At 40.9% G+C, this 13,153-nt stretch overlaps 1 protein-coding gene across 1 annotated transcript in view; it reads left to right on the top strand.

The window, feature by feature from the left end:
• LOC131367302 (fibrillin-2-like) overlaps positions 1 to 12,865 on the top strand; it is a 58,785-nt gene extending 45,920 nt beyond the window's left edge. The window contains exons 56-65 of the mRNA XM_058412637.1: positions 1 to 126; positions 880 to 1,086; positions 1,800 to 1,925; positions 2,063 to 2,185; positions 3,090 to 3,206; positions 4,638 to 4,766; positions 8,212 to 8,331; positions 9,705 to 9,936; positions 10,164 to 10,338; positions 11,357 to 12,865. Coding sequence (XP_058268620.1) covers positions 1 to 126; positions 880 to 1,086; positions 1,800 to 1,925; positions 2,063 to 2,185; positions 3,090 to 3,206; positions 4,638 to 4,766; positions 8,212 to 8,331; positions 9,705 to 9,936; positions 10,164 to 10,338; positions 11,357 to 11,740 — 1,739 coding nt within the window. The 3' untranslated portion in view covers positions 11,741 to 12,865. The remainder of the gene's footprint in view (positions 127 to 879; positions 1,087 to 1,799; positions 1,926 to 2,062; positions 2,186 to 3,089; positions 3,207 to 4,637; positions 4,767 to 8,211; positions 8,332 to 9,704; positions 9,937 to 10,163; positions 10,339 to 11,356) is intronic.
• The last annotated feature ends 288 nt before the right edge of the window (positions 12,866 to 13,153 follow it).

Raw genomic sequence — 13,153 nt, 5'->3', positions numbered from 1 at the left:
ATGAGAACGAGTGCCGCACTAAGCCAGGTATTTGTGAGAATGGCCGCTGTGTGAACACTTTAGGCAGCTACATGTGTGAGTGTGGAGAAGGCTTCCAGTCTGATTCTACACACACTCAATGCCTTGGTAAGCTTTTTCTGTTTTACAAGAAGAAATAAAATAAAAAAAAGAAATGAGGAGCAATGTGTATTTTAGGATGCATGTACATCAGGCATAACATTATGAGTACTGACAGGTGAAGTGAATAAGACTGATGATCTCCTCATCATGGCACCTGTTAGTGGGTGGGATATATTAGGCAGCAAGTGAACATTTTGGAGAGAAGGCTGACCCGTGTGATCCGATCCAACAGATGAGCTACTGTTGCTTAAATTACTGAAGAAGTCAATGCTGGTTCTGACAGAAAGGTGTCAGAATACACAGTGCAGGACGGGTCAGGGCTGTTCAGGCAGCAAAAGGGAGACCAACACAATATTAGACAGGTGGTCATAATGTTGTACCTGATCGGTGTATGCATTCATTTTAATAGTTCTGAAATGATTGCCTTTTGTGTTTGTTCTGATGTGAGTGCATTTATGTTGTTTATCAGTCAACATTTTAGAGTTTTGTTTTTAAAGCAATAATTAAGACCTTGTTTCAGCAATGGATCTGATATATTTAATGTACTACCATATTGTATATCCAAACAAAATATAACCAGAAACCTTTGTTTACAAATATACATATATATATTCCAAAAGTCCAAAATATTCACTAGTAATATATAAGCTTATTCATTTGCCTTCATTATTTATGCACTCGTAAAAGCACATATAAAACTATTCAATCTTTCACAGTGAAATATAACTGCATATCTTATCTCATTATGACTTTTCCTAGACTACAGACTAGGATTCTGTTTCACTGAGGTGTTGCAGACCATGTGCCAGATGTCCTCCAGCAGCAGAATACCCAGCACCAAATCCCAGTGCTGCTGCGACCGTGGACGTGGCTGGGGGAACCAGTGCGAGCTCTGTCCTCTGCCAGGCACTGTCAAATACAAGAAACTGTGTCCACACGGGCCCGGCTATGCCACAGATGGCACAGGTCTGTTTGTCCCAAGACATTCTTTTCATTTCATTGCATGCAGTTCCTTAATGGCGATAATGAATTTTTCTTGATTTCTCCTTTACAGCTATTTGTACCAAGACTTTAGAGCATTTTCTGACATTATAATATATAAGTTTATTTTTTCATATACAACGATCAGCCATAACATTATGACCACAGACAGGTGAAGTGAATAAGACTAATGATCTCCTCATCATGGCACCTGTTAGTGGGTGGGATATATTAGGCGGCAAGTCAATATTTTGTCCTCAAAGCTGATGTTAGAAGCAGGAAAAATGGACAAGTGTAAGGATTTGAGCGAGTTTGATGAAGGACCAAATTGTGATGGCTAGACCACTGGATCAGAGCATCCAACAGACGATCCAACAGATGAGCTACTGTTGCTCAGATTGCTGAAGAAGTTAATGCTGGTTCTGATAGAAAGGTGTCAGAATACACAGTGCAGGACGGGTCAGGGCTGTTTGGGCAGCAAAAGGGGGGCCATTACAATATTAGACAGGTGGTTATAATGTTATGTCTGATCGGTGTATGTTAATAAGCTGTTATAAGCTACTTATACACACTACTTCACAAGACCTGAAGATGTGTCCATTAATACAGAATGTCAGATGTGGAGTGAGTACAGCTAATCTTTGTAGACATAACCTCTGAACATCACAGATGCTAATGGTACACTTTTATATGCGCAGATATAGATGAATGTAAGGTCATACCAGACGTGTGTAAGAATGGCCAGTGTGTCAATACTGTGGGTTCCTTTAAGTGTCACTGCAGTCCAGGCTACACGGTCACCATAACAGGCACTGCTTGTGTTGGTAAGTCGCTTTCATTTACAGAAACACCAAATGCAAATAGAAAACACTAAAATATTACCTTCTTTCTTCTTTTACCCTCAGAAATTTTAGTACTGCCTTAAACTACCTTATCAATTATATATCTTTGATATTTTAAGATTTGGATGAGTGTCTAATGTCCCCAAAGCCATGCAACTTCATCTGCAAGAACACAGAGGGCAGCTACATGTGCTCCTGTCCACGTGGCTATATCTTGCAAGAGGATGGCAGAACATGTAAAGGTGATCTTCTAGCAGGTTTTCTAATATTTTAATAATGGAAGTGTCCTATACACTAAGGGTGTAGGGTAAGGTAAGGAGTAAGGTGTAGCAGTGACTGTGTCTATGAATCCTGTATGTCCTTCACCTTAGTAATTGAAATAGCGTCCTAATTGGCAACATTAAACAGTTGATACCTGATTAGTTTTTATTGCAGCATGATGACAGAGCAGTCATCATTACAGTAACCATTGTCCCAAGTCTGGCCTTTCCTCTCATAACAGAGGACAATCCTCTATGCTATTACAAGGCCAATATCTGACTTGATTTGTAACATAATACATGTATTTTTTTCTTTATTATGTCAGGTTTAAATATATTTTGTTTTATTAATATGGTCTCCAATATAAACTTTGATATTAACACAGCTTCTAGAGCCACAGAATGAATTTAAGGTGAAGGTTTTGGCTCATAATAAAATTTGCCTGATATCAAAACCTCAATGATTTCCAAATCGAAGCTCAAGCACAGAGATTGCATGCAAACATTGGAGTCTGAAGTAAATGAGCAGATACATTTTAGACCAAACAATTTTGGTGTAAATTAACTACGTAACTACAACCTCAATTTGATGATAATAAAGAAGCCCTACTAAGGAGCTCTTTAATAATGCAAAAAAGAAAGGAAAGAAATACAGCCACAGGGTTCAAGCTGTTTTCTGTGGAAGTGGACCAGAATCTTCCCAGAAGTGTACAATGTGACTGATGAGGAAATACAGGGAGTGTTTGGCGCTGGTTACTGCACTAAACTGCACAGAACAGTCTCGGATAAATAAATGTATGAAGTCATTCATACAACACATTATTTGAAAGAGAAAATGATGCGCTGGTTGATTTTAAGAATTATTTTTTATTTTCATGCTTTGAAGATTTGGACGAATGCCAGTTGAAGAGGCACAATTGCCAGTTTATGTGTATTAACACCATCGGTGGATTCGCTTGCAAATGTCCTCCAGGCTTTACACAACACCACACTGCCTGTATGGGTAAGACAAATATATGCATACAAACGTAATCTGAATTTTTCTACTGAGAGTACAAAAGAGTTGCAATTTGCACCGATCAGGCATAACTTTATGACCACCTGTCAAATATTTTGTTGGTCCCCCTTTTGTGGGCAAAACAGCCCTGACCTGTCGAGGCATGGACTCCACTAGATTCCTAAAGGTGTGCTGTGGTATCTGGCACCAAGATGTTAGCAGCAGATTCTTGGATCAGACTTGTTTGTCCAGCACATCCCACAGATTCTGGATTGGATTGAGATCTGGGGAATTTGGAGGCCAAGTCAAAACCTCAAACTGGTTGTTGTGATCATCAAACCATTCCTGAACCATTCCTGCTTTGTGGCACGGTGCATTATCCTGCTGAAAGAGACCACAGCCATCAGGGAATACCGTTTCCATGAAAGGGTGTACATGGTCTGTAACAATGCTTAGGTAGGTGGTACATGTCAAAGTAACATCCACATGGATGGCAGGACCCAAGGTTTCCCAGCAGAACATTTCCCAAAGCATGACACTGCCTCAGCCGGCTCGGCTCCTTCCCATAGTGCATCCTGGTGCCATGTGTTCCCCAGGTAAGAGACGCACCCGGCCATCCACGTGATGTAAAAGAAAACGTGATTCATCAGACCAGGACACCTTCTTCCATTGCTCCATGGTCCAGTTCTGATGCTCACATACCCATTGTTGCCACTTTCAGTGGTGCACAGGGGTCAGAATGGGCACCCTGACTGGTCTGCGGCTATGCGGCCCCAAACGCAACAAACTGTGGTGCACTGTGTATTCTGACCCCTTTCTATCAGAACCAGCATTAACTTCTTCAGCAATTCGAGTAACAGTAGCTCGTCTGTTGGATCGGATCACACGGGTCAGCTTTCACTCCCCACGTGCATCAATGAGCCTTGGCCGCCCGTGACCCTGTCTCCGGTTCACCACTGTTCCTTCCTTGGACCACTTTTGATAGATACTGACCACTGCAGACCGGGAACACCCCACAAGAGCTGCAGTTTTGGAGATGCTCTGATCCAGTGGTCTAGCCATCACAATTTGGTCCTTCATCAAACTCGCTCAAATCCTTACACTTGTCCATTTTTCCTGCTTCTAACATCAACTTTGAGGACAAAATGTTGACTTGCTGCCTAATATATCCCACCCACTAACAGGTGCCATGATGAGATCATCAGTCTTATTCACTTCACCTCTCACTGATCATAATGTTATGCCTGATCGGTGTGCATTGTGATAACTGGTCAAGAGCCAATAACTTTAACTTATAATTACACTCTTGTATCTTATATGTTCATTGTAGTAAACAATATTGAACTTTTTACCACACTAAATATATAAAATAACAAGCAACAGTAAGAACAAACCATCCTGTGCCATGTTTGTTATGTATTTTCTCTTCCTCCCCAGATAATAATGAGTGTGCTGCAGAGCCTAGTCTGTGTGGAGCTAAGGGCGTCTGCCAGAACTCACCAGGCAGCTTTAGCTGTGAATGCCAGCAAGGATTCAGTCTGGACTCCACAGGCCTCCACTGTCAAGGTAATGTTTTTACATATGTGTGTGGAAGTGGTACCGCGTGTAAGAACCATATTGTGTATGGTGTGTAGTCGCCATATTTGGGACCATATGGTATCTAAATATCTCCTACACATGTTCAGTTGTATAAAGGATCCCAGCAGGGTGTTTTTAGGAAAATGCTCTGTCAGTATAGATATTGAGAAATCACAACTACACAACTTTTGCTAAACATAGCAACACTTTCTGCTAAGATAAATGTCTCAGTTGTCGCATAACATGGCTAAAAGGCAGAAACACAGGAAATGAAATGAAAAATTAATCTTCTTAATGATGCACAAATACAATAATAATGCAGACAGTCCCTTGAAACAAAAAAGGAACAAAAGTGCTTTTTAAGACCTTTTCTCCCTCCTGGATTGCACATAACAGAAATCATAGTAAGGATAAACAAAGCTGCATTCAATTACAAGATCAGTTGCTCAAAAAGAGACAAGTTATGCTTCAATCTATATAAATGTCTCTTTTGATTATAGCAGACTTCCTCACATGTAGCTTCACTACCAAAGAATGAGTGTGATTACCGTCAGTTATGTGACAAGTTGTATTTTTTGCTTCAGCCATGCACACACTGTTTAAGGTGAACCTCTTGACTCTTAAGGTTAATATCCTCATTAATTTGTATAATTACTTTAATGAATTTCCAACTATGATATTGTCTATTACACCGAATCTGAAATTATGAAAAAGCTCTATTCAATACTCACAGCAGAGTCTCAGTAGAGCCAGCCTGATAACGAGAGAAATAGACCAGGTTGGTGAATCACATTAGCAAGTGCAGGTCAGTATTTCAAAGTGCTACTCATGTGTTTCGGAAGTGTTAAACATCTGTGCAGTCACATTAGTTCTGACAGTTTCTCACGCTCATGAACCCTGAAACCATGAACTGAATTCAACTGAACATTAAAAGCATGTGACAGAAGAATTCAGCCAAACATTATAGCCAAACAGTTTCTAGGAAAAGCTGAACCAAATCTACATTAAAGGCTTTGGGATCTCTAAGGAGTTCAACAACAGTCTTTATTATCTTTTATTTTTAACTTTCCCCTAATATAGGCGTCAGCAAAATACAATCATATAATATTTATCATACATGACACACAGACATTGTGTAGCTTATCTGTGTCATTAAAGTGTGAATATATATAGAGGTGAAGTGAATAAGACTGATGATCTCCTCATCATGGCCCCTGTTAGTGGGTGGGATATATTAGGCAGCAAGTCAACATTTTGTCCTCAAAGTTGATGTATTAGAAGCAGGAAAAATGGACAAGCGTAAGGATTTGAGCGAGTTTGATGAAGGACCAAATTGTGATGGCTAGACCACTGGATCAGAGCATCTCCAAAACTGCAGCTCTTGTGGGGTGTTCCCGGTCTGCAGTGGTCAGTATCTATCAAAAGTGGTCCAAGGAAGGAACAGTGGTGAACCGATGACAGGGTCATGGGGGGCCAAGGCTCATTGATGCATGTGGGGCGCAAAGGCTGACCCGTGTGATCCGATCCAACAGACGAGCTACTGTTGCTCAAATTGCTGAAGAGGTTAATGCTGGTTCTGATAGAAAGGTGTCAGAATACACAGTGCATCACAGTTTGTTGCGTTTGGGGCCGCATAGCCGCAGACCAGTCAGAGTGCTCATGCTGACCCCTGTGCACCACTGAAAGCACCAACAATGGGTACGTGAGCATCAGAACCGGACCATGGAGCAATGGAAGAAGGTGTCCTGGTCTGATGAATCACGTTTTCTTTTACATCACGTGGATGGCCGGGTGCGTGTGCGTCTCTTACCTGGGGAACACATGGCACCAGGATGCACTATGGGTAGAAGGCGAGCCGGCGGAGGCAGTGTCATTCTTTGGGAAATGTTCTGCTGGGAAACCTTGGGTCCTGCCATCCATGTGGACGTTACTTTGACACGTACCACCTACCTAAGCATTGTTGCAGACCATGTACACCCTTTCATGGAAACGGTATTCCCTGATGGCTGTGGTCTCTTTCAGCAGGATAATGCACTGTGCCACAAAGCAGAAATGGTTCAGGAATGGTTTGATGATCACAACAACCAGTTTGAGGTGTTGACTTGGCCTCCAAATTCCCCAGATCTCAATCCAATCCAGCATCTGTGGGATGTGCTGGAAAAACAGGTCCGATCCATGGAGGCCCCACCTCACAACTTACAGGACTTAAAGGATCTGCTGTTAACATCTTGGTGCCAGATACGACAGAACATATATATAATATTATATATATAATTTATATATAATTTTTCTTCTCTGGCACTTCTCTATCAAGCGTATCCTGTTTCCTAAACAACTCACCTGAGTCCAGGAGGAACTTGTTTCCTTCTGGATCTGTTTTGGAGCATTTTTAGGGTTGTGTAGACGAGTCCTTAAAACCAAAATTGTGTACAATTATGTCAAATTAAGTCATTGGGAACATAGGAATTTCATTTTACATGCCGCCTTGAACCATTTACCTGCTGCTACACATATAAGCCATCTTAGGTTGCCTGTATGTCTGCTGTGGTCTGTGAAATGTGTGGGATGAACAATGAACTGTTCAGCAGCAACAGACGCTTAGTCCTCTTTAAGTATATCAGAAACTTCTGCACTGTCAAACCATCAACTTTCTTCAAGCCAGGAAATCAGGTTCACATTAATATTTCACTGCAGCAGTGGCTCATGTTATCATGGAAACTACTGCCATTCTAGAAGTATTTGAACCTAAAATGGCTCTTTTACATTCCCAGAGAAGGTTTAAGTTCCTCATTAAGTTTCTATGAAACTATTACAAAACCACAAGAGCATCTGTGAAGCAGGAAAGGAAGCACGACTACCACATCACAGGCTGAAATGGGTCCATGTTATTACAGTAGTGTGATAAAACGTTAAGCTGTAATGTGAAAGAATGATGGCGTGTATAAACAGGTCAATTGGATTATAAGGATTTACATTTCTTAATGCATATTGCTGGCACTTTTTGTTTCAGTTAAATGGTAAGAGTCTTACTGAAGTAATATGCAGTGGACGTATGAACGTAACATTCCAATCCTGCCTGTTTTGACCAGTCCCTGCTCCATCAGTTATTTTTGGCTGTACTTTCTAATTAATGTAGTTGGTTATACATCCCTAAATATAAAAATTAATTAAACCACAGTGACCCCATCAAGGATAAATCACTTCCTGGAAATGAATAAATAAATACATGAAGCAAAGTTCAAACCAGACCCATGAGCACTTTGCCACACATAATATGCTCCCATGTTAACGAACATACCCTTTTTTCCCTCATCACCTTCATCTGAATGCTCACACTCCCACCTCCATGAGAGGAAAAGGAGGAGCTGTTAGGTTTCATTATGTGGTTAATGTTAAATTTCTTTCTCTTCCCCTTTTTTGGCCTCTTTTGTAGATATTGATGAGTGTAAAAGCAGCCATAGATGTCAGTATGGTTGTGACAACATGTTAGGGGGGTACCGCTGCAGTTGCCCCCAAGGCTACACCCAGCACTACCAGTGGAATCAGTGTGTTGGTGAGTAACACAAACAAGTGAAGAGCCAGTGTGTGCATAAGTCATCCATTTATTTCTAAAAGGCTGCTTAAAAATGTTAAGGGAACACTTAAATCACACATTAGATCTAACTGATGAAATATTCAAGTTGAAAATCTTTTTTATATATATTGTGTAATTTGCTGAGAACAACATGATGTGACAATGGTCAGAAACATGAAAATCAAAGAAAAAAATGTAATTACAGGCTGATCTACCAGGTCATGTGCCTGTGTTTCTGTATTGTGCCTGTATTTCACTTCCAGTGTCTAAGCATGCTCTTGATGAGCTGGTGTATGGTGTCCTGGGGGATCTTCTCCCAGAACTGGATCAGAGCATCAGTCAGCTCCAGGACAGTCTGTGATGCTACTTGGCAGCTTCAGATGCTGCGATACACAACATCCCAAAGGTTCTCAATTGGATTCAGGTCTGGGAAACATGAGGACCAGTCAATGGCATTAATGCCTTGATCCACACACTGGCTGAATGAGGCATTGTCATGCACCAGGAGGAACCCAGGGCCCACTGCACCAGTGTAAGGTCTGGCAATAGCTTTGAGAATTTCATCCCTGCAACAGCATTAAAGGAACCGTTGGCTAGCACATAGAGGATACTCCTCTCCAGACTATCAATGACCCACCGCCAGACCGGTCATGCTGGATGATCTGGCAGGCAGCATAATGTTCCCCATGGCATCTCAGTACAAAGGAGCAGATATGGGTTCTTGCCCTTCTACAGCCCTGTCCAGCTCTCCTCATGTAACAGCGCAGCTCCAGGAATCTTCTCCATTCACTTTAAAGGATGGTGCTAGGAAACACACCATCCTGGAGGAGCTGGACTACCCGTGCAACCTGAGTGGGTGCAACCTCAAGCTACAAGTCAGGACAATCAGTCAGGAATGATGAGAATAGAGCAGTTGCCTCTCCAGTGAACCTGTTGTCACTTTCATTTGCACCGAACCAGGTGAAACTTATTCCTAATAAATCAGCTAGACAGATTGAAATCCCAGTTTAATTGCCTTGGCGTAATTCCATGATGACTAAGTGTTCCATTAATTTTTTTGAGCAGTATATTTCCATTCAACTTTCCATTGTGTGTTTAATGTGAGTATCTTGCCAACAGTGATAATGTTGTAAACATGCTTTAGTACAGGCATTTGTTTTTTTATTGCAAGCAGTTGTTTATAACGGTACATAGTTGTAATTTGTGGGACAACAGCACCATCTATGGGGCAGTCAGTTAAGAAACAATTCATGCAATGTCTATATTTCACACAACAACCATTAAAAGAACACCTAAAACGTTAAAACCACATTTACACAGCTCTCTTTAAAGCTTAACTGTCTGTGCTGTAGATGAGAACGAGTGCTCCACTCCTGGCACCTGTGGCACTGCGTCATGTTACAACACACTGGGCAGCTTCAAGTGTGGTTGTCCTCCTGGATTCAACTTCGAGCAGCTCTCCAGCAGCTGCCAGGATGTGGATGAATGTACCTCCTTCAAAAACCCCTGCAGCTATGGTTGCTCCAACACCCAAGGAGGCTACAAATGTGGCTGTCCTCCTGGATACTATAGGGTTGGCCAAGGGTGAGGATGACATGTGGCATGCTAAGGGCTTCAGGTTTGGGGTGATTTTATTAGGAAAGTAAAATACAGTGTTTACAGTGATGAATGCTGAAAAGTCTCTCTACGTTGTATGCTAATGATACTTGTGAAGTTGTGACCTCTTGTAATACCATTACTCTGTAGTCTGAACATACATGTTGAGGATGTTGAGGATGTGTGTGTGTGTGTGTGTGTGTGTGTGTGTACAGGCACTGTGTCTCAGGCCTGGGCTTTGGGAAGGGTCAGCTGGCATCTGTCAGTGCTGCTGGAGTGGCAGAGGAAAACAGCCTCTCTCCTGAAGGCTGCAATGATTGCAAGGTCAACAGTCCACATAAGAGAGGAATCAGGAAGAGACACACCGTCCATCAAACAGAGCCAGAGGAGGTAAAAGAAGCGAGAATTACTTTTTTGATTTTGATGTTAATCAAAATCAGTATTGTAAATTAAAATTGTCCTATGGACTGTATGTCTTCTAAGTAAGAGCTTATTCCACTAGGTGGCACCATAGAGAAATAAACACAGCTCGGGCAAAATGTAGTAATAATGTTTCACTCTTAATAAGAAGCTACGAATGACATATAATCCAAATTCTATGTGCATTTCAGTTCAGGGTTGCAACCCTACAAAACGTTCAAGTCAGGGTGCTACTGTATAGTAAATAAAAAATAATTTTGACAAACAAACCAACAAAACGATAACAAGCAAAAAAATACAAAATGTGATGAATCTATTTATCTGTTTAGTACTTGATATACACTCACTGGCCACTTTAAGAGAAACATGCCTACTCATTCATGGAATGATTCCATCATTCAATCAACATTAAAATTAGTCAAATGTAGAAAAAGATTTTTGGCTTTTGTGGCATCATTGCTGGTGCCAGATGGGCCGGTCTGAGTATTTCAGAAACTGCTGATCTCTTTCCTCTAGTGTTTACACAGAATCATGCAAAAAAAGATTTTTCTGGCAGGACATCCTTATCCAGAGTGACTTACAATTTATTTCATTTTGAACAACTGAGTAATGGAGGGTTAAGAGCCTTGCTCAGGGGTCCAGCATTGGCAACTTGGTGGACCTGGGATTCAAACCCACAACCTTCTGACCAGTAGTCCAGCACCTTAACAACTAAGCTATCACAGCCCCATAAGGTCAGGAAGGTTACAGTAACATGTTGAACCTTCAGGTAGATGGGCTACAACAGCAGAAGACCACATCGGGTTCCACTCTTGTCAGACAAGAACACGAGTCTGAGGCCTGCAGTGGGTGCAGGCTCACTGAAACTGTTTAGGTTGACAAAGCTATAGACAAATAAAAAAAAAATCCGTAAGGCAACGTTTCTAATAAATGTTTAATTTTTCATTGAGATCTTCAGAGCAACTCATATTACTTTACTCGTTTGTAGCCTGTGAAGGACGTTCCAGTCAGCCTGGACAGTGTGGACATGGAGCAGCCCCTGCTACTGGTACTCAACATATCCCATTGCACCCACAAAGACCATATCCTTGAGCTGGTGCCTGCCCTCAGGCCTCTCATTCATCACGTCACTTATAACATCACAGAGGGAAATCAGGACAAGATCTTCCAACTGCGGCAGCATGAGGAGCTCAGCTACCTGCACTGCATGCCTGAGAAAGCTTTTCCAGGGTTTTATATTTTGAAGATCAGCAGTTCTCCAGTCTATGATCACTCAGAGCTGCAGCAGTTAGGGAACAACAGGGACAGAGACTACCTCTCAGGTGAGCTAGGACAGAAGCTGCACATGAAGCTGCACATTACACTGCAGTAAAGTAACACTGCCTCTCTCACATACCAAAGAAAACAGCAGCTCTCATTTGGAAGGAGAACACCATCAGTAGGCTTGATATCAGCACGCCTGTGGTCTTATAAGGGTATTTCATGGTGCTTTTTTATAATATAGAAATATAAATGTGCTTTATTTACGGGTCACATCTTCCCTAAAGAGCCAAACTTACTCATCATTCCTGTGCAGCTTCAATTCACCATTTAACATCAGTTTAAAGCACTTCTTTACAAATGGCTGTATTCCTTTTTAAATTGTGAGTTATGGATATATAATGTTTATTAAGGTAATATAATCCATAAAAATGAGTCTTGACTTGCCGAGTTGTATGCCTTTGACACTCCTATGCAAAGTGTACATTGATTAATGTATATATTATTATAGTTAACTTTTTTTTTTTTAAATGAAACTGGCTTTATATTTATTATTATTGTTTATGTTTTGATATTGGCTAAAAAAACGTATGATATGAGTGCAAAATTGCTGATGAACATTATTCCAAAAACAACAAAAAAACAAGAATATTTTGTTTATACACAATGCCATGTTCAAAGATAAGTTTATATATTGTTTTCAGATATTGTGTTCACTTTCAAGTTTAATATAAAGACCAGCAACATGGGGAACACAAGCTATATTTCCCTCAAACTGTGTGTTTACATTCCATCATTTTCTCAGTCACTTTTTCAGTTTTCTGTCACTTAAAAATAACTCGAGATACTGTACGACATTTGAAAGAGGAAATAATGAAATCTCATTAACTTTGTAAATGGCAAGGCTGTTGGCTATTACTGCTCTCAAAAATATATTTATATTTTCAGCCCCTTATATTATATAATATATTATATTTTCGGCCCCTTAGTTCCAGTGAAAGGAACTCTTAATGCTTCAGCTTCATACCAAGACATTTTGGACAATTTCATGCTCCCAACAGTCTCCACTCTAATTCATCCCAAAGGTGTTCTATGGGGTTGAGGTCAGGACTCTGTGCAGGCCAGTCAAGTTCCTCCACACCAAACTCACTCATCCATGTCTTTATGGACCTTGCTTTGGTCACTGGTGTGCAGTCATGTTGGAACAGGAAGGGGTCATCCCCAAACTGTTCCCACAAAGTTGGGAGCATGAAATTGTCCAAAATGTCCATGTCATACCAAAAGGTATGAAGCTGAAGCATTAAGAGTTCCTTTCACTGGAACTAAGGGGCCGACCCAACCCCTGAACTCAATGATTTGGAGGGGTGTCCCAAAACTTTTGGCAATATAGTGAATAAGACAGAAGGCATTATGCACGAACAAGACCAAAACAGAAATAAAGCTTGAACAACATGAATTGTATTTACCACTACACTATATTATATACACTTTGGATTAAGTGTAGAATTTAGTGCAGTAGTGTCCA

The sequence above is a fragment of the Hemibagrus wyckioides genome, linkage group LG16, assembly GCF_019097595.1.
Source record: "Hemibagrus wyckioides isolate EC202008001 linkage group LG16, SWU_Hwy_1.0, whole genome shotgun sequence".
NCBI classification, from domain to species: Eukaryota; Metazoa; Chordata; class Actinopteri; order Siluriformes; family Bagridae; genus Hemibagrus; species Hemibagrus wyckioides.
The sequence above is the reverse complement of the archived record's forward strand: the minus strand, read 5'-3'. Positions and strand labels throughout refer to the sequence as shown.